The sequence below is a fragment of the Schistocerca nitens genome, chromosome 8 (genome assembly GCF_023898315.1).
Source record: "Schistocerca nitens isolate TAMUIC-IGC-003100 chromosome 8, iqSchNite1.1, whole genome shotgun sequence".
Classification (NCBI taxonomy): Eukaryota; Metazoa; Arthropoda; class Insecta; order Orthoptera; family Acrididae; genus Schistocerca; species Schistocerca nitens.
In genome coordinates, this window is record NC_064621.1 from 396,701,719 (window position 1) to 396,722,911 (window position 21,193).

The following is a 21,193-nucleotide window of genomic DNA, read 5'->3' on the forward strand; positions in this document are numbered from 1 at the left end:
TGTTGCAACAGTAAAAAGGTGACCGAATGAAGCCGGCTTGAAAGGATGGGTCACAGCAACAAAACCCCTTAAATAAACAGAAGAAACTTGAATGGGCTAGAAAACATCATAATTGGATATCGGAAGAGTGGACAAAGGTATTATTCATAGATAAATCGAAGTTTGAGATTTTTGGATCCAGAAGGAGAATATTTGTTTATTTTTTCGCCAACTTGTAGGGGAAAGGGTAGCCCAGCAGTGTGTTCTACCTAAGTTAAACACAGTGGAGGTTCTATTATGGTTTGGGGATGTTTTGCGAGATAGAGTCGGCGACATTGTGAAAATAGAAGGATATATGGATCAGAAGCAGTACCATCGTATACTTCAGTATCATGCAATACGAAGTGGATTGTGCTTAATAGGGAAAGGGTTCACATTACAACAGGCTAATGACCTAAAACATCGGTCAGCATACTGTACGAACTACACTGCATCAAAGGAAAAAAAAAGTACTAAATGATATGGCATGGCCGTCCCCAAGCCCCGATTGTAATCCCATTGAAATGGTCTGGGATGAAGTGGACAGACTTATCAGAGAAGTTAATACATCCAGCAAGGAACATCTCTGGAATATTGTTAAGGATGTGTGGAATCACATAGATTCATGATACCTACAAAAACTTACTGACTGCAGGCCTTGAGTTTATGAGTCAGTCATTAAATCCAAAGGAGGATACTTTGATGAAAGTAAAATATAATGAATGTGATTGTGTTATATATGTGGAAGTTAATATAATAATATCTTGTGAGAAATAACATTTGATTTGTGTTGCAAATCTGAAATACCAGGGTGTATTGAAATTAATGAGTGGTAGTGTGTATTTTTTTTTAATTCCCTGATATTCTGATGTGATATACTAACATTATTTTTCACTTTACATTTATGAGAATATTGTGATACCTCGACATCTCTAGCATGTGCCTGTCTGAGCTTCTCATTAAGCTTAATTTCATTCAGTGTTGAATCATTGGACACTGATCTTAGCCTCAAAAAGAAGTACTCCCATGAGTTTGAGTCTCCCCCCCGCCCCATGCTTAAAGATTTTGCTATCATCCCAGCCAATTAACTCTTCCCTTTCCTACTGAGAAGCAAGCCATGCCTTGTGAAGTCCCATCTACCAATAGTATCGATAGGAACCAAACCCATGCCTGACAAAGTAGAGAGAATTGGGGCCAATCACACTGTGTGAAAGAAGGAACCAAGCCAACACTTGTACAATTCATTGCAGGTGCTATTTTTATCAGATCACACTCATTATTGTAGCCCTAATCCCTAATGATAGTGTTTCCTGCTTCACCCACTATCACAACATGATTCAGTTTTCAAAAACCCTTACACAATGATCCTAAATTGTGTATCTCATGGCTAAGACGTGCACTGGGCTTGAAAAAACTTGTGACCTGGTACCTGTCTAATAATTTTTTCCTGCAAGATCTGGCCCACATCTCTTCCACAGTGGGCTTTCTACTTTTTTCTGAAACAGCTGGTTCCCTGGTGAAAGTCTGTTGAGTATTAACTACACTTACATCTACTTGAGCCTCTTCCTTAGTTAACTGAAGTAGCATGGCAAATCTGCTGTTTGTGCGAATGATGAAATTGCCAGATACTGTTCTCTTTCTGAGGCCCCATTCTTTGCTACCATTTCCAGTTCAGCCTTAAAGGTTCTAATCTTCCCTTCCTGTTCAGATATTTTTCTACTCCTTGAACACACTTTGCAGTGCCATAGAAGAGACCCGTTTACTTCCCCAATTCCCATGCCACTACATTCCCCCAATGTAACCATCTGTCACAACAGCTGCATAGAATCCAGTAACTAACTTTCCTAAGGCAGCGCAAACGCTTCTCATTCATCTTTTTACAAAATGTATCTCGACAATAACATTAATATCCTGTTAACTACAAATCACAAGAGTCGCTAAAGTTATGTGGAACACTAATATACGAGGTCTGTTCGAAAAATTCATGCAAATGGTTTGTTGGAGTGAAATGCTATTGGCATCCCTGCACATGACAGTGATTAATATGTGACTGTGGGAAGTGTCATTGTAGTATGTCTCTTACTTATGTTCCGTACCGTATTGAGTAGAATATTGTGCCACACAGTTCACAAATTTTGAAATGGCAGAGTTAGAGGAGAAGCATGTCTACATTAAATTTTGCACGAAACTCAAGAAAACCTTTACAGAGACACACCAAATGATGCAGAAAGCCTACGATGATGAGTGCTGAAGCCATACTCGGTGTTACGGATGGTTCACAAGATTTAAAAATAGGCAGATGGAAGTTAAAGACGATCCTCATTCTAAATGCCCTTCGACGACTACCAATGACGTTATGACAGGAAGGTCAATGAAACTGTGCATGCCAATGGGAGATGTCCAAGAGATTGCAGCGAGAGAATTCATGGACCTCGCATCACAACAACGCACCCGCACATTCATCCCTGTAATTGTGTAACTACTGCACAAAAAATGAAATCACTGAGTTGCCTCATGCTCCATACTCTCCAGACATCTACATCTAAATCTACTTTGATGCTCTGTAAATCACAATTCAGTGCCTGGCAGAGGGTTCATCGAACCACCTTCACAATTCTGTATTATTCCAATCGTGTATAGCGCGCAGAAAGAACAAACACCTCTATCTTTCCGTGCAAGCTTTGATTTCCCGTATTTTATTATGATGATCATTTCTCCCTATGTAGGTTGGCATCAATAAAACATTTTCACATTAAGAGGAGAAAGTTGGTGATTGGAATTTTGTGAGAAGATTCTGCCACAACAAAAAAACACCTTTATTTTAATGGTGTCCATCCCAAATCCTGTACAACATCCGTGACACTCTCTCCTCTATTTCGCAATAATATAAAATGTGCTGCTCTTCTTTGGACTTTATTGATGTACTCCGTTAATCCTATCTGGTAAGGATCCCAGATAACGCAGCAGTACTCCAAAAGAGGACAGACAAGCGTAGGGTGGTTTGCCTTCCCCAAAACGTTTCCTATGTGTTTTTCCAATTTAAATTGTTTGTAACTGCAATTCCTAGGTATTTAGTTGAATTTATGGTGTTTAGATTAGACTGATTTGTTGTGTAACTGAAGTTTGACAGATCTTTTTAGCACTCATGTGGATGGCCTCACACTTTTCATTATTTATAATCAATTGCCAGTTTTTGCACCATTTAGATATCTTTTCTGGCCCCTGTGGACTTTTTTGTTTCCAAAGTTGAAAACACCGTTGAAAGGATGAAGATTAGCAATGATAGATGAACAGAACTCACATGTGTATACTATTAGTATAGTAATGTAGTACACTTAAAATAATGTTACAAATCACAACTTGTATACCTAAGATCGTGTATAAGCATGTGGACTGTACATGTTTTGATTAAGAAATAAAAGATAGAACTTAAAACCTTTAATCCCATGAGTATGGCACTACTAAATATATGTGTAAAAAAACAACCTAAATTCTTCACTTAATGCTTACCTAAACGTCTACATTTGAATAAAACCTACGTACACAGAAACCGACCCTTCAGATTTTTTCTTTCGATAAATACACTGAAGTTAGTGAAACCTTCAAAATAAAACAAAATAGGCTCTAATTAATGTCCTTGCAGTGTAATATTAATTTAATTGACAGTTATTACAGAATTAACTACTTAATGTCATGAACTCAATATTCAAGCATGTGTGCAATTTGCACCAGGGCTGTCAACCAGTGCCTAAGTGCTGATCATTTACCCCACATGTGAGTTAGTAATCCCTACCAACAACCTTTTACACAAATTCCAACAACAGAAATTCTACAGAACAGAAGGAGTCATCAAGGAGAAAATTTTTCAGTTTATTTTCATATTTTACTTTGCTGTCTGTCTGACATTTTGTATCACTGGGTAAATGACCAAAGTTTTGGTTGCAGCATTATGCACCTCTTTTTGTGCTAAGGATAACCTTAATGTGCTGTAATGAATGTCATTTTTTCTTCAGGTTTTGTTAAGTTTGTGCTTGGTTTCACCTGCATACAGGTACATCACATATAATGTGCACACCTAGTTACCCATCTCCACCTCACGGTCCATCTACTCTTCCCTCCACCCTTTCTGGCTATCTCTTCCGCGCTACCAATCTCCCCCCCCCCTCTCTCTCTCCCCCTCCTCACCCTTCTCTGTACATTTCCTCTTGAACCCTCTCTCCTTATCCAACCCCCTCCGCTCTCCATCTCCTCCTACATCCATCTCAACCTTATCCCAAGCATGCCCATCCACACACGTAGCCTAACAAAAGAGTTCAATAAAATGGACTGGTACTACTCTCACAACATGCCTCTTGTGAAGCACAGTTTACACGTCAAGCACTTAGAAACCCTTTTCGTCCCATGATGTGTATGCTGCCATGCAAAGCAGACTAACACTACTCCAACGCAGCACACCAGTTGTGCCCAGCACCTACACAACGGGGGCTGGAAAATTAAGAAACATGCACGTCTGTATCTCTGTAAATATTAGAGCTTGAGCATTACAAATCCCCCACCCATGCTTGTCCTCATGACGCATGGAGTGTGTGCCAGATCTGGCTCACTTTGGCCCACTTTTACACCACACACACACACACACACACACAGAGAGAGAGAGAGAGAGAGAGAGAGAGAGAGAAAGAGAGAGCAGATATTTGCAATTTCGTTTTTGGAATGGGTGGGTGGATGGATGGATGGATGGAGTCAGCCCAAACAAATACAGCTCACCACATTTCATGCAATGCCCTTTTCCAAGGGAAAGCGTCTGTTTGGTTCCCATTACAAAGAAAATGATTTTTAAAGTTGAATTTTACATGCCCACTCGATAGCACGGTCCCAAATAAGGCTAGTGCAGTATTTGTTTTATAAAAATGTATTAACAGGGAAAGTAGAACTGGAAGAATAATCTGTACTTCAGCAGTAAGGGAGTATCACTCTCACAAGGTGGTAGCAGGCATCATAGGCCAAGGTGGTACTGTCACTCCTGGAGAACTGGTTATCCTATCAAATGGTCATGTAAAATTACAATTTAAAAATAACTTTGTTTGTAATGGGAAACAAACTGACACTTTCCGTTAACACTAAGTGTCACATGAAATGTGTTGATTAGTATTTGTTTGGTGTGTCTCCAGCTACACACTCTAACAACGAAATTGCAAATATCTGCCGAAACAGCAGAGAATTCATTTGACGCCTCTTAGGAGAGACACCCTGTATATATAATCATTGTTCCTTTTGAACTGTGGTGAATTATTTAAAACAAAGCTCAAGAGGGGATAAAGACACTGTGAAGCAGTAGTCAAAATGCATAACTACTTAAACAGGTGTCAACAGGATGACCGTGGGTGAGTACCACATATTTTTCTTCGAGCATGTTTTCGAGTAATAAATGCTCTCTTAGAGTTACGCCAAAACATTATTTAATATGTTATTCTACTCAGAGCTACTGCACACAGATATATGCACTGTTCTGTATGCTGAACGATGACTCGTCAAAAAACAACGTGGTGTCACTCCTGTGTTACTGTATTGACTGTAGCCATTCCAGACATTAACAGGAAAACATTAGAAGTAAATGTACTGAACTGACATTGTCCCATAAGGAGATGGGTATAATATTGTGCCGTGCGCTCAGTGATTATTGCTCTAGACAGGTGGCTATTACTGCTGATTAGAATTTCCCCTTTGAACTGGACAACCATAATAGTAGTTTCAGCATGACCTACCCATATTTGGGATCAGTCCCACATTTGAAATCCACTGTTGTTGGTCACATATAGTCAGTAACTAGTTCCGATCCTAGTTATATGGCACACACAAGTCAGCAGCTGAAGCATGTAGTAGTTGGCCATGACGACATTCTAACAGCATTCGGCAGCAGGATTCCTTTAATGTTTATAAGTTATCAATGTTGAGTTCTATTTGGGTCATATGTGGGGCAACACATTTTAAAGACCCAAATGGCCAACACACAGAATATACTTCTTTATTCTAGCAAGACATTGGAACTACAAAACATTTTGGAGTGCAAATCTCCCTACATGCTGATGCATACCGCACTTTTATATATGTTCTATCTTAAAAGTACCAGTAACAAATACAGAACACGATATTAACTATTCCTTTTGTGTGCATACATTCTATGACTACCTTCGTATCGTTCCTCTGAAACTTATTATGAACCACAAACTCTTCTGACAATTTTTGGGCCTCGGCACGTAGTCCTGAAAGCATAACACAACTACAATGTTGGGCATTGCTAATGAGTAACTATATCAGAGGCATTAATTTTAGGCTGATGTCCTGCCACATCAATCTAAATGCCTTCTAGCTGTGCCCAATGGCAATTTTGACACCAGAACAAAAGTCTGTTGTCAGCAAGAATATATTTATTTTATTTTTAGTTACTGATTCATTAACCTTGCCAAGATTAGGACCGCCAAGCCTTCTCTTACATCTAACCAGACATACTACAAATTTTACATTATATTCATAATGATACATACAATATAAAAATAATTACATTTGATATAGGACACAACACTTGTAAGAAATAACCTCTAGGAGCTCTAAGGGATCTTACATGAAATGCTGATTGCATTGCAGATGCAACAGCAGATCAGACAACTGTACTGTGTCCTATGTAGACAAAAGAATGAAAAATGGCTCTGAGCACTATGGGACTTAACATCTATGGTCATCAGTCCCCTAGAACTTAGAACTACTTAAACCTAACTAACCTAAGGACAGCACACAACACCCAGCCATCACAAGGCAGAGAAATACAAAAGAATGAGAGATGGTTAATCTCTCCACTTAAGGCCATATCAACCACACTTCAAACAGCAAAGGCAGAGTATAGTCAGCTCCAGCTAAAGAGATCCGGTAATCTTCCTTGCAATATTCTTATCACAGATCTCAGACCTCCTTCCAAGACCTTGGCCAAATAAACTGCAAAGAGATACACACTATGTGATTAAAAGTATCCGGACATCCCACAAAACATATGTTTTTCATCTCCCAGCGTGTGTAGTGCCAACAATAAAATTCGGAGGCAGTGGTGTTATGGTGTGGTCGTGTCTTTCATGGAGGGAGCTTGCACCCCTTGTTGTTTTGTGTGGCACTATCATAACACAGGCTTACACTGATGTTTTAAGAACCTTCCTGCTTTCCACTGTTGAAGAGCAATTCGAGGATGGTGACTGCATCTTTCAACATGATCAAGCACCTGTTCATAATGCACAGGGTGCAGTGGTTACACAACAGTAACATCCCGGCAATGGACTGATCTGCACAGAGTCCTGACCTGAATCCTACAGAACACCTTTTGTATGTTTTATAACACCGTCTTTGTGCCAGGCCTCAATGACTAACATCGATTCCTCTCCTCAGTGCAGTATTGTGTGAAGAATGGGCTGCCATTCCCCAAGAAATCTTCCAGCACCTGATTGAACGTATGCTTGCGAGAGTGGAAGCTGTCGTCAAGGCTCAGGGTGGGCCAACACCATACTGAATTCCAGCATTACCGATGGAGGGTGCCATGAACTTGTAAGTCATTTTCAGCCAGTTGTCCGGATACTTTTGATCACATAGTGTATATTATCAAGTACTTTTGTCACAATATCTACCCAAAGGAAGAGTCAAGGCAATATAGCACACAAATGCAAGCTGAGGCCAGGACTCCTCCGCCTGTGCTTAAAGCACTAGAAACTGCTTTGTCCAACTGGGTACACATTCAGAACACAGATTCCAGGGCTCATTCAGGTATGACTGCTACTCAAAATGGATACCCAAGCTCTGTCCTAAAGCTCCAAGACCGTGTAAACAGCATTTGGGCTAATGTGGTGGCACATCAAGCAGATGTAGCCCTTGGTATCTCCGCATCTAGATCAGGGCCGGCCAAACACTGCACAGTGTGCAGGCATGCAGAAGTGCTGCACGTGTGCGACAGCGACATCTGTTGTTAGACATGTGTCCTAAATTAACAGCGGCCACTCCACTTCCCTGTTTGTGGTACAAGCAAGAGGAAAATTGGTCATTAAACCGATTGTTTCACTGTATACTTACTTTAGGTTTTTTTTTAATGTGTGAAGGGCTACGCTCAGCTGAAGTCGATAAAACATAACATTCATCAACTGTCGGTTATTATGTAGATTTCAGATGGAACTGATGAAAGATACAGCAATAATGGTATTGAAATAACAGGTGATCATCGAGAGGTCTGCGGTTATCATTCTGTTCAGAGGTCAGTGAGATAGAAATTATGTGGGTGTAACTGAGGGCACCAAGAATTAGTTAAAGGAAACCTTGCCTTAGTTTAATGTTATTTGAAATCATGAATAAGGTTCGTTGGAAGTCGCGAAGTGCTCTCTTTCTTGAATACCAGCTCAAAAACATTACACATATTTACCTGCCGTCAGTCAAGCTTCCTTAATAAAAACCCATGGTTGTTAACTGTATTACATGTCTTACTGGGTTAAACTGTTAACATAAAAGTAGATGTCTCAATGAGTAGATTGTGACAGTATTTTAAATGTTTAATATGGGAAATACCTTCCCATGGTTGGCTTGCAAGCTGTGGAAAGAGCGCTAGAATGCGCTGGTACAGAGTATCCCACCAAGTGGATAAAGCAACATCTGTGCGTAGAAACATGCACTACATGGATGCTGACGGCTGCGGCGTGCAAGCCGTGACCCGGAAGTTGCACACGTGCAGGAGCACCGCACGCGTGCAGAATTTCTGGCTGGCCCTGATCTAGATGGTTTCACCCTTAATGACATGGATATCAGGTTGAGAGTTGTAAATCACATGAAGTACTCGTATTGCCCCATCACCAACACCACCTTTCATTCTGGGTGTCTTCACTCGTGTCTGGAATACGAGATGGCAGAGCCACCATCTGTAGAAGCCCTGATCTGCAGAAGAAGCCACACCACTGTTAAGAGAGGTGGCAAGTAAGATGGCAGGTGCATGATGTGTTCTACACACAGAGAGAGATGCAGAATACTTACGGCATTGCCAGTGAACTCTCTGTCTCTGTCCCCACAGCACACATTCCAGTCCTTGTAATTGACCATGCAGGTGTTAATTGCCACCTCAGACAACTGCTTCTGCTCTGACTCATCATAGAAAAATTTATATGCTTAGAAAATTATTGCTGTTGCTTCTTGGTGTTACAGGCTCACTTTTCATGTTTGCTTGATGTCAGCCCTAATTAATGTTACAATGACTACATAGTTTCACCATAACTAAGTTAACATGAAAATTAACACAAATTGTTCTATGTGCACCCTGAACCACACACTGCCCGCCAATACAGCACAGTGATGCTATTGGCTGGTCCCTTTCACAGCGCACTCTCCCCGCCTCAGCACAACACTGTAATATCGGCAGGGAAACACCATCATTAGGCATCATTAACTTACCAGTACCACAGGCCACAATGATGCCAGGGACACTGCAACCATATCTAATACTTTTGGCAGGTCTGGAAAAGGGTGAGGTGGGTTATGGGACTAAAGTTGAGTTGGCACATGAAGATCCATGACAGCTAGCAGTGCTGTTGGCAGTTTTCAGCTGAGAAGGGCAAACAGCTGCAGGTGAAAACAAAAGCCATCTACAGAACTGTCAGAACCCTGAGACACTGCCAAGTTCACAGTATCACATTACATGATTGGTTGAGTCAGGCTGTGAAGCTGTTACGCTCAGCCCACTTCAGCTGACGGGTATCTTGTTAACACTGAACCAACAATAGTTGTTATGCCTACCGTTAATGGGTTGTGAGCCTGAAGTACTGTACAGATCAATCATGTTACATTCTCCATATTTATGACATGTACTGTCCCCTGGGCACATATCTTGAGCAAAGAATGATACCACTTTTTCCTCCCGATTCAAGTGAGTTTTTTCTTACCATACATTTCCACTAATCAGGATGTCGCGCCACTACACAAAGATTTCTTTAAGAGTTAACAACATGATAAATTTAATCTTATACTCCAGAATACTATGTCCTTAATTAGTACCCAGCAAAAGTAGTGATTCTTGCCAAAACAGGAACTTTTAAAAGCCAATGAACTTAACTGAACTTAGGTCAAGAAAACACTTCAAAAACATGACTGAAAAGTGAAGTCAGATGAAAAATAATTTTTAAGAGAACAAATTTTAGGCTTTTTCCCATATTTTTTCTGGTACAACAGGCTGCATTGCAACATCTCAGAATCAAAGATAATGCAAGGGCAACCAGCTGCACAATAAACAAATTAAGTCATTCTTTTCTGTGATTATATGAAATCCACTATATATTTATGATTCCATAAAAAATCAGCATTACTAATGGTGTTAACAAGGACACTCTGCACTTTGTGTACCTCACAATAAAAACTTATAGCACAAAAAAACTTTTAAAACATAAAGGTTCTTTTAAAAATATTATTACGCCGATCCAACAACACTTGTACACACAGGAGTATCAGATACTGCTACATTAAAGTCATACAGGCCCAAAATTATGATCAGGTTATGATACATGTTTGACTCTTGCTGTCAAAGCTATTTTTAAGTAGTCAGAAATGAATGAAAAGAAAACTACAGTTTGATATGCCTAGTCCCTGTGCAGCCAGTGAAAAGCCCTCACCAAGCATTCACCATCACCTGATTCACCATAAACATTGAATCACACTGGATTTGCTGAGATTTTGTTATACTGCACCATTCCTTTTTTTTAAGGGCACAAAAAAACCAGGATCATACATGACCATGTCAGAACTGTAGAACACAAAGACAAAGAGAGGAGTTAAAAATGACTACACGTTAACCCTAATCGACGGAAGAGAAGACAGCTACAAACAGGAACTTGGAGAAAGGCTAATAAAATATGCCATAGGAAACAGAGGCCCTGAACTACAAATTAAATAGCCTTCGCCATATTGCTACAAAGGATAAAAAGTAAAATGCGGTCGACAGCCCATGCGTCATTCGCTAAAACAGATAATAACTGAGATGGGAAACACAAATGAGAATGTAAGTGGTTGAGAAAAAGGCATTCCTTCAGCAAAAGATGGACCATCAAAGGTTGAGTGCAATGAATACAAAATGGTGGGAAAGCAGGGGAACACCACTTAACAAATGGTGATGGCTAAAAAGAAAGTGCCTGGTACGCAACCTTGCTACAGTGGCAAGAGGGTCGAGAGGAGGTCATCCGAGCCGCTGGAAGAGGCTTAATAACAAGGAGCTGGTTTCCGTAAAGGGAGGACCAGTGGTGATGCCAAAGTGACACTGCCTGCTGACGGACAGCAATACAGAGATCATAGGAGGGTATGTAAGAACTAGCGGGTTGAGGTACGAGGGACTGCAGCCTTGGCAGCAGCCTAGTTTCCTGTCAGACTGACATGACCAGGAACCCACATAAACAGCACACTGGCTCCATCAAGAGTGAGCAAGTGACAACTTTCCTGCACCTGTTGCACTAAGGATGGACGGTCTACAGCACACAGAGGCTTTGAAGGACACAGAGATTCGGAGCAGATAACACAATTGAAAAGCCTGTGTCGCCAGATGTACTGCATGGCCTGATACAGGGCAAAGAGCACTGCTGCAAAGACTGAGCAGTGTTCCGGAAGCCACTAATGAAAAATGTAGGTGCCAATAATGAAGGCACACCTGACACCACAGTCAGTCTGAGAACCATCAGTGTACAAAAAGGTACAATTGCAAAATTCCATACAAGGCTGGAGTAGTGCCCTTAGGAAGTAAATTAAGGCCAAGTTGAACACAGGCCGCCGCACAAAGCCAAGGTGGTGAATGGTTTACACCCACCGGGAAAGTTGCAGGTAGCATGCAGTTAAGCTGACGGAGCAAGAGCCAAAAGCGAACTCCACGAGATAACAGAGAAGAGGGAAGTCCCCCATACTGGCGACCAAAGGAGTCATTGAAGAAGGAGGCATAGGATGGGTGGCTATGCAAGGCAGACAAACAGCATGCATATCTGCTGAGGAGAAAGTCACAGCGGTAGGACAGTGGTAGTTCTGCATACATACTCTCAACGGACTAGTGTAAAAGGCACCAGTAGCCAAACGGATGCCACGATGATGGATAGTACTGAGATGGCGTAAAGGGACGGACATGCAGATGCATAACCGAAACACCCATATTCTAGTTTTGAACAGCCAACCATTCCCTGTGATATTTATAGTTTTCTTAACGGTTGTACATTGTTTAACTAATAAATCTTTAAATCTTTTGATGCAGATTTGTGCGATGTAAACTTAAAATAGCTTTCATTGTTTTGTGATTTTTGTGTTATATATACCGTTAAAATTTAAATTTCTGGAAAGAGATATTTCCCTGTTTCTAAAAGTATGTAGCCTATACTTTGAACTATTCAACACAACCATAAAAGAATGAGGAAAACTAAACTGCATTTAGTTACAAATAAGCCATTATTCCACGAGTACAACTAATGTTAGCATAATTCATTATATATCAAACATACTGTAATTATCTTAAAGAAAATGCATATAAAGCAAAGTGGGTTTCACAGCCTACTACTCTGTTTACATATAGTTATCTGCTACCTTTTTGTTAACTTGGAGGCTCAAGTCTGACAGTACTCCCTCCTCCTCTTTTCTTGTAGTGTCAAACAGGTAAGTGTGATGAAAGAAAGTATTTTACTTATTAGTGTCAATACTGGTTTTCATCTGATGAATAGATCTTCAGAACTAAAAACTAATGGTGCACAATGGAGTTCGTGCACAAAATATTTACAGTGACACAGATGTTGCTTTCTTTCATTATGCCAAAAGTGATCACAGCCAAGTTATCCCAAGACATCATGATGTCTTCAATTATGAAACTGATATGTAGTGTACATCTGGGTTGGGTAGCAGGGTTATTCCCCCCCCCCTTTTTTTTTTTAAGTTGGAGGAACCAATGATTATACAAACGGAACAATAGTTGTGGTAAGAGACTGGTCTGTAGCATACTCCCAAGGTGTGGGTGTGGCATTGACAAACTTCACTCTACATTCAACACATAACATTAAGATAGCATGTGAACCCTTCATCAATTATGAAAACTGAAAAGCAGTGACCTATCAATAACTCTTGCTAAGTTGGTTGCAAATGCGACTATACGCTCAATTGAAATCACTGTGTACTTAATTATATTTTCATTTGTGTGTGTATTAGTATCTAGCTGCAATTAGCCTTTTAAGTTTAAAAGAGAGGCATTATCTTATGTGTACCTGAGTAGGGCAGTTCCGACCATTGACAGGAGAGTGGTGTGTTGGAGTGCTGTTGGTGGCACTACTTCCATGCATAGCAGCCACAAGATGGCTCTGTGATATACTCAACTGTCGTCGCAGTAGTTGGTTTTGCTCTTCCATCTCACGCACACGTCCAGCCAATCGAGCCTCTCGGCCCGTAAATCCAAGCATGTTGCTGCTAGTATCCACTGATAAAACAGAATGCTTCATTAAGTGAATCGTTCCACAAGGAGCTTGAGGAAACAAGAAGGGAAGGACAGCGAAAAGAATGTGAGAAGAGAGTTTTCTTCATTCAGTGTTAGCCTTGATTGAATTTGTAAAATAATTCCAACTGTGGATAAGATAGCAATCATTACTTCATTCCTTTGCACCACGTCCTTTGGTTCAGGAAGCTTGTTTCATGTAGAAAAATGAACTTGCAACAATCATTTCATCACTCAACTTCCCTGTAAATATTTTAGAGTAAAATATTGAGCTCAGTTGAAACTGGGCATCAGTTTTGATCTACATCATAATGGCATTGTAGCATGTGACATCAGATTATTGAAACAATCCAAGCTGACACTCATCATAGTGGCTGATGGGACTGGCTGGAAACGCAGGTTATTGTAGCTGACTAACCTGCAGTATAGCCAAAGGTCTACATTATGTTGGAAGGATGCAGTTTAGTCAAGAGTTGGCAAAGCCAACAAATGTGGTGTTATGAGAATAACTAATTCTCTTCCAACATGTGCTTTATACACTTAAGATTTTAATGACTGGTTTAAGTCCGCCACTTTGACGATATGGATCAAAACATGCAGATGGCCTCGACAGATTCAACATATCCAAATATTTCTTGGAACTAACTGTTTATTTTGCCTACGTACATACTAGACTACAGTGTGGTGCTATTTCCTGTGGTAACATATCTCCAGTGTGTGGGTTCTCATGTCGCAATGAAGAATTTTATTCATCGCAGAAAGAAACCATTCCGTAACTTATTCTTTGCGATAAAAAATTCAAAACAGGATTATTTCAGCTCTCTAAACTATTTATAAAGATCAAATGTTTGTATTTGTTAATAAATAAATTGATCAAATTGCCCATCTCTGCCTGAGAAATGAAGATATTCAAATCAGAATACATGGTAAGAAACAAATTCAAACATAAGATACTATGGCTAAAATATCAATGAGTCACAGATGAAGTCAGTCAACTCATATAAAGACCCGAGTGTAACAGTCTATGGAGATACGTAATGGAATAATCACACAGGCACAACATAGGTAAAGCAGATTGTAGACATCAGTTCACCGGTAGAATACTGAGAAAATGCAATTAGTCTACAAAGAGGACGCTTATGAAATACTTGTGTGACCCATCTTATATTGCCTAAGTTTCAAAGGTACCAAATATGACAAACAGGGGACACTGAACATTTAAAAATGAAGGTATCACAAAAGGTCACATGTTTGTCTGACTCATGGTGGAAAGTCATGAATTAGCAGATGCCTTAAGACCATTGCCAAGTATCCAACAAATGATTACTTATGAAATTTCAAGGAGCAGTATTCAGTAAGAAATCTGGGAATATATTGTATGTATCACTCTTACAGAGATCGTAAGGGTAAGATCAGTCCATTAGTGCACATGAACGCACCCAAGCAATGATTTAACTGAGCTCCATATACAAATGGAACACGAAGAAACCCTAATACATGGTATACAGGGGAGTATCCCCTCCCATGCACTTCACTGTGTTATGCATTGTACATATGTAGAAACTTAGTTTTTGTCTGAAAGGCAAAAGACACTATGGGAACAGATATACTTCAGGTTGTCACAGAAAATTAAACTGATGGATACTTAAACATGGTTCAGCACTACATGTAATTGAACAAATTTTATGATGGGAATGGTTCTACAACATGAACATGTCCTTCACATATCAAGAAGCTCCTCAATATTGTCATGTTTTTCCGAACAACAGTAAGTAACTGCTCAATAATTCTATCACATTGATTTACTGGACCTATAATTAGTAATATGTTTCTTTATGCAAATTTTTGCTGCAGAATTGTCACTACCAACACCTGATGTCTAAGATTACTAAATGCAGGAGGAAAAAAATCAAGTTACTTTCAAAAAGAAATGCTATTCTCCAGTAGTATAACATCTATCCCCAAATAAGCGGTAGTCAGCCTGGTACCTACTGCCCACCTTTCATGGTGGGTGGTAGGGATTCTAAAAATATATTCATTAGGTTTTCATAAAATTTTGACAAAGTACAATGTTACATAACTGCTATTATACAGTTTGAGTTGCTATAATTTTGTTTATAAATTTTGTACGGTAAAGTTACTTCCCTACTTTTACAAATCACCATTACTAAGAAACCAGTCGAGGATTAGAAAATTTTATTAGTAACAGATATACAAAAGTGGGTGGTAGGTAAAAAAGGTTGACCACCTCTGGCTTAAATTTATTGTAAATTGGGCTATATGACCACATAGTTTCTGTTTTTTCAGACATGTCCAAAAGAACAGACACCATGTGGAATCCACTTATGTGACATTCGTTATGTAAACTGAAGGTGAAGGGGTGGAGAAACGTAAAGAGAAGGAATTACTGGTGTCAGCTGCATTGCAACTTTATGCAGAATCCATGGAAACAAGTGAAAATGTGTGAAGGACACAGATTTGAGCCTGGGATCTCCTGCTTACTAGGCAGCTGCACTATCCACTGCACTATCTGGACACAGTGTTTACTGCAATTGTACAGACTATCTTGGTGCACCTCCTGAGTAACCCACATTTCCACTTACAAGGGAACCTCCCCATCGCACCCCCCCCCCCCCCCAGATTTAGTTATAAGTTCGCACAGTGGATAGGCCTTGAAAAACGGAACACAGATCAGTGGAGAAAACAGGAAGAAGTTGTGTGGAACTATGAAAAAAATAAGCAAAATATACAAACTGAGTAGTCCATGCGCAAGACAGGCAACATCAAGGACAATGTGAGTTAAGGAGCACCGTGGTCCCGTGGTTAGCGTGAGCGGCTGCGGAACAAGAGGTCTTTGGTTCAAGTCTTCCCCCGGTTGAAAAGTTTAATTTTTTATTTTCAGACAATTATTATCTGTTCGTCCATTATGTTTTCATCACTTTTTTTGGGAGTGATTATCACATCCACAAGAAAACCTAAATCGGGCAAGGTAGAAGAATCTTTTTACCCAACAACATATTCCTGTCATGTGACGCACATGCCGTCACCAGTGTCGTATAGAATATATCAGACGTGTTTTCCTTGGAGGAATCAGTTGACCTATGACCTTGTGATCAAATGTTTTCAGTTCCCATTGGAGAGGCGCGTCCTTTCGTCTACTAATCGCACGGTTTTGCGGTGCGGTCGCAAAACACAGACACTACACTTATTACAGTGAATAGAGATGTCAATGAACGAACGGACAGATCATAACTTTGCGAAGATAAAAAAAGTAAACTTTTCACTCGAGGGAGGATCTCGTTGCACAGCCGCTCACGCTGAAGCACAGGACCATGCCGTTCCTCAACTCACACTGTCCTTGATGAACACATTGCAAATCTTGCGCATGGACTACTCAGTTTGTATATGTTGTTTATTTTTTTCATAGTTCCACACAACTTCTTCCTGTTTTCTCGATTGATCTGTGTTCCGTTTTTCAAGGCCTATCCACTATGCCAACTTATAACTAAATCTGAGGGGTGTGCGATGGGGAGGCTCCCTTGTTAGTGTCAGCTATCCAGTCCCCATCAATGTCCTCCATGCAGGCTACTTTGAGATGCTCACAGGACGCCGAATTTGTACATCCACAATGAAGGTGGTGGATTCATGGTAAATCAATTATATGAGTGTGTGATGTCTCCATGTGGTGTCACCTAGCACTCTTATAATTGATTTGCCTCGGTGGGCAATGAATCCACCAGCTTCAGTGTGGATGCAAAATTACATCTGGCCTCCTGCGGGAATTTCATAGTAGCCCAAATGCAGCACACGGGTGGAAACTGTGGATAGGTTGAGCTAGGTGGGAATGTGGGTTGGCTGGGAGTTGTGCCGAGATAGCCTGTGTAACTGCAATAAACACTGTGTCTGGATGGCACAGTGCTTAACTCAACTGCCTTGTACACAGGTGATACCCAATTCGAATCTTGGTCCAGCACACATTTTCACTTGTTGCCGCTCATTCCAATGCAGCCAACATCTGTAATTCCTTCCTTTTCCTTTATCGCCCCCTCTACCTTCACTTTACATGATCAAACACACAGTTTCAGTTACTGGATTATTTATGGGGGCATATCTGAGCTGGGCGTTAACAAGAATTAACTTCATTGGCGCAATAACTGCACAGTTCTGAGAAATGATAAATTCTTGAACCATTCATGGGAACAAACTACGGAGAACCCTAATGCTAACAATCTGAGCTTTAACTACAGAGAATGATGTACTTGAATTTGAAAGAATCAGTCATACAGCAGTGGGTCTATATTAATTCACATAAATGTAAAAAAATTAGGCCTACTGAGTTTCATCCTGTCAAGGAGATTCTGAAGTCAGATCGTACCAGCTCACACTTATAAAAACGCAAGAGTTCTCAGTGACATTATGCCAAACACAATGTTATTACCACAAATAAACTTGAGAAACGTACCATGATGATCGAAGTAAGCGTAGTAGAGGACCAGACACGCAACAAGACCACCAAGTAGAAAGCTGCTCAACCAATGTCTAACCACGGAACAAGGAAAGGCATTTCGACGTCTTCGGCGAGCAATCCTGATTAATATGCAATCCTTCCTGTCCCGCTATCGCCCCTCTAAAGCACAAAGCATTAATTGACAGAAAACGAGTACGCGGCAGCTAGTGCACTACCAACAAGTACATAAACACAAACAACGCCACCGTCGTAATTACTTGTCTGACGCGTTATCAAATTGAATGAGAACTACCTGCTGTTCGCTGTGTACTTCTCTCACCACCCTGAACACGAAAGGTGTTCACACACATATTTTTCTAATATATGCACTGTATGTAATGACTACAGTTCACGCCTGAAACCTGGACTTTTTGAATTTTCTGCCAGAACAGCTCGTCACTACTGCCAAATGCGCAATTAAATAAGATAGGTTCCTTATTTACTCGTACTCCTCATGAAGCCAACGCAATTTCTCCGAGATCGGATAAACATCAAAATCACAACACAACGCTGTATATCCACACAAGTAAACATATAACCAAAGTCATTCACAATCACGTATGTCACACACCACCAATTGCGTGATGTCTACTTATGTTCATGTGGAGTTCATACCTTTTAAAGATTGGAACTACTGTCAACTGGTCCGAACCGATGCACAAGTGCCTATTATTGCCCAGGGCATGATTCTATTTGATATACTCCGATAATTTAAAGGAAGGACCTCGTCACAAATCGTATCACATTGCTATCAAAAAAGTACTTGCAAAACGCAGACAGAAACCATGAGATGCTTCTACACACATACAGCAGGAACCTGAAACTCTTCTTGGGTGTCTGCTTTTTCTTTGTTACTTTCCTCTGTCTTTTCCTATTAAGCTGTTCAGCTATTCAGTTGGCCTACCAGTCGAAGCGAGGCACGGATGGAACCCAGAAAACCCTCACTCTGTGCTGACCAGCAGGCAGAGTTGCTAGTATAAAATGTTAATTTTTCAGAAGCGTAGAGTAAGAATATGGCGTAAAGCTAATAAGCGATCATCTTGCAGAAGCCTCTGCAAGGACCTAGGGATGCTTAACTCACCTGCCAATACATGTACTTCCTTACGAGACTTGAGGTGAAGACAGAATTTAGTATGCATCCAGGAATTTACAACCGCAATACTAGAAGTGGAAATACTTTTCATATCGACTATGCATGTCTTTCTAGGTACAGAATGGAATTTTTATTCTGATGCAACAGTCCATAACAGGTTGTCAATAGACATCAGATAGGAATTTGAAAAATTCTCAAATACTGAAGAAACACACCCAGTTAGCCACACCTACAGTCTGTGATCATACTTGGACTCAGGAATGTAAATTCCATGTATGTCTATTGTTTGTATTATACAGATCCGAAATTTTTCAGTGTATAGAAAGCTAACAGTGCTCTGCATAGTGTGACGTGAACAATTTGTTTAAAGTTTGAGATTAAACCAGCTACTGTGCAGTATAGAAGGAGGAGAAGTGTAATTTTTTTATATTATGCCTTAGCTGTTTAACTTCTTACATCCATTGATAATTACCATAGTTAACAGTTTGAGTGGATTAGCGCTAGTCATAATTTGTTGTTAGTACACTTTATAGGGGTAGCCAGCAGTGGTTGATCTGTTTATGTGCAAATTGACTTGTTCCACATTCCTGGAGCCTCTCCTTCACTTTGGGATTTACGGAACACTGCATATGATTGAGAGTGATTTGTTGTAGATCTAAAGTGCAAAGATCGGGTTGCTAGTGCTTAATCACTTCGAGGATTCCATATTCTTCCCTGTAACACACCTACAGATATGTGATCTTTTATTTATTTATTTATTTATTTATTGTATTTTTTTTGCATGGAGACACCAACTGGTGTCTTTTGCAAACGTCATAGCATTTTTTTACAAGTTTAGTACAATATATACATATACATACATATATATATATATATATATATATATATATATATATATATATGTGTGTGTGTGTGTGTGTGTGTATATATATATATATATATATATATATATATATATATATATATATATATATATATATATATACACAATAACTTATTTTAGTTTAATATTAATATTCACTTAAAGAGTATAAACATTTGTCAATCAAGAAATGTTTCAGTTTCACTTTGAATAAGTTCCCTTTGTGGCACCTTATAGAGCTCGGTAATCTGTTGTACCATATTTGACCACTAATGCATGGACTATGGTCTGTTGTTTTTAATTTTGTTCTTTGTCTGTAGTAGCAGTCTTTATTTCTTGTATTATAGGCATGCATATCTCAGCATCATTACATACACAACACAGTATTTTAACGACATAGAGAGCAACAGTCCCATACAGAAACGCCATAATAAGGCGACAGAAATGGTGAGGTGAATTTATACATGACTTGTGTGTTTCATCTTAGTATATTTCTTAAGTGTAGATAACCCCATACTGAATATGACGAACAATTGATATTAAACATAAACAGCTTTGTTTGACTCATACATGTGAGCATCACTGAAATGCTGGAAAATTGAATTGGGAGGTGTTTGAAGATAGCTGCCAAGTATTTCTCGACAGGGGACTTCAGCTAGAAGCACGTGGGTGGAGTCCGCGGGAGCCCGAGCTGAGTCTGACATTGCTTCCACTTACTTGTGTCTGCTTCCCTGTCGGCATCCCTTGGCCAACTCTTGCTTTTGCGACCCCAACGGTATTAGGTTTCGAGGCCCGAGGGTGTCTTTCCAATTTTCTTATTCCTACTTCTAACCCAACTCCTGAGAGGAACCCACCCCTTAAGAAAAGCCAGCAATCCTGAAAGCTGTGAGAGTAACACCGCAGGTTGGACGGGAGGCCAGCATCCTCTCTTCGTAAAAAATTAAACATGCTTTCAAGACTACAAGTAAGCCTCGGAACTTTACTGACAAAAATACACGACGTCAATGGCAAAGAAACAGTATACGATTTGGAATGTGGAATGTAAGGAGTCTGTACAAAGCAGGAGCTGCAATCAGTGTTGTCAAAGTAATTCAGAGGTATGAACTAGACCTAGTTGCACTGCAAGAAATCCGGTGGGAGGATGCTAGCAGCATTGATGTTGGAAACTGTACTATTCAGTATGGAGCCTGTGAACGAGGTCATCTG

At 40.0% G+C, this 21,193-nt stretch overlaps 1 protein-coding gene across 2 annotated transcripts in view; it reads right to left on the reverse strand.

Annotated features, from left to right (window-relative positions):
- The window catches only part of LOC126198560 (xylosyl- and glucuronyltransferase LARGE1-like), a 170,613-nt gene extending 151,880 nt beyond the window's left edge, over window positions 1-18,733 (reverse strand). The window contains exons 1-3 of one of the 2 annotated variants that reach the window (XM_049934986.1): window positions 18,251-18,614; window positions 17,988-18,152; window positions 13,302-13,510 (exon numbers count right to left, since the gene is read on the reverse strand). In XM_049934986.1, coding sequence (XP_049790943.1) covers window positions 13,302-13,493 — 192 coding nt within the window. In that variant the 5' untranslated portion in view covers window positions 13,494-13,510; window positions 17,988-18,152; window positions 18,251-18,614. Of the gene's footprint in view, window positions 1-13,301; window positions 13,511-17,987; window positions 18,153-18,250; window positions 18,615-18,647 lie in introns of those variants that run through there. The other variant, XM_049934987.1, reaches the window with a different exon arrangement.
- Between the last annotated feature and the right edge of the window lie 2,460 nt (window positions 18,734-21,193).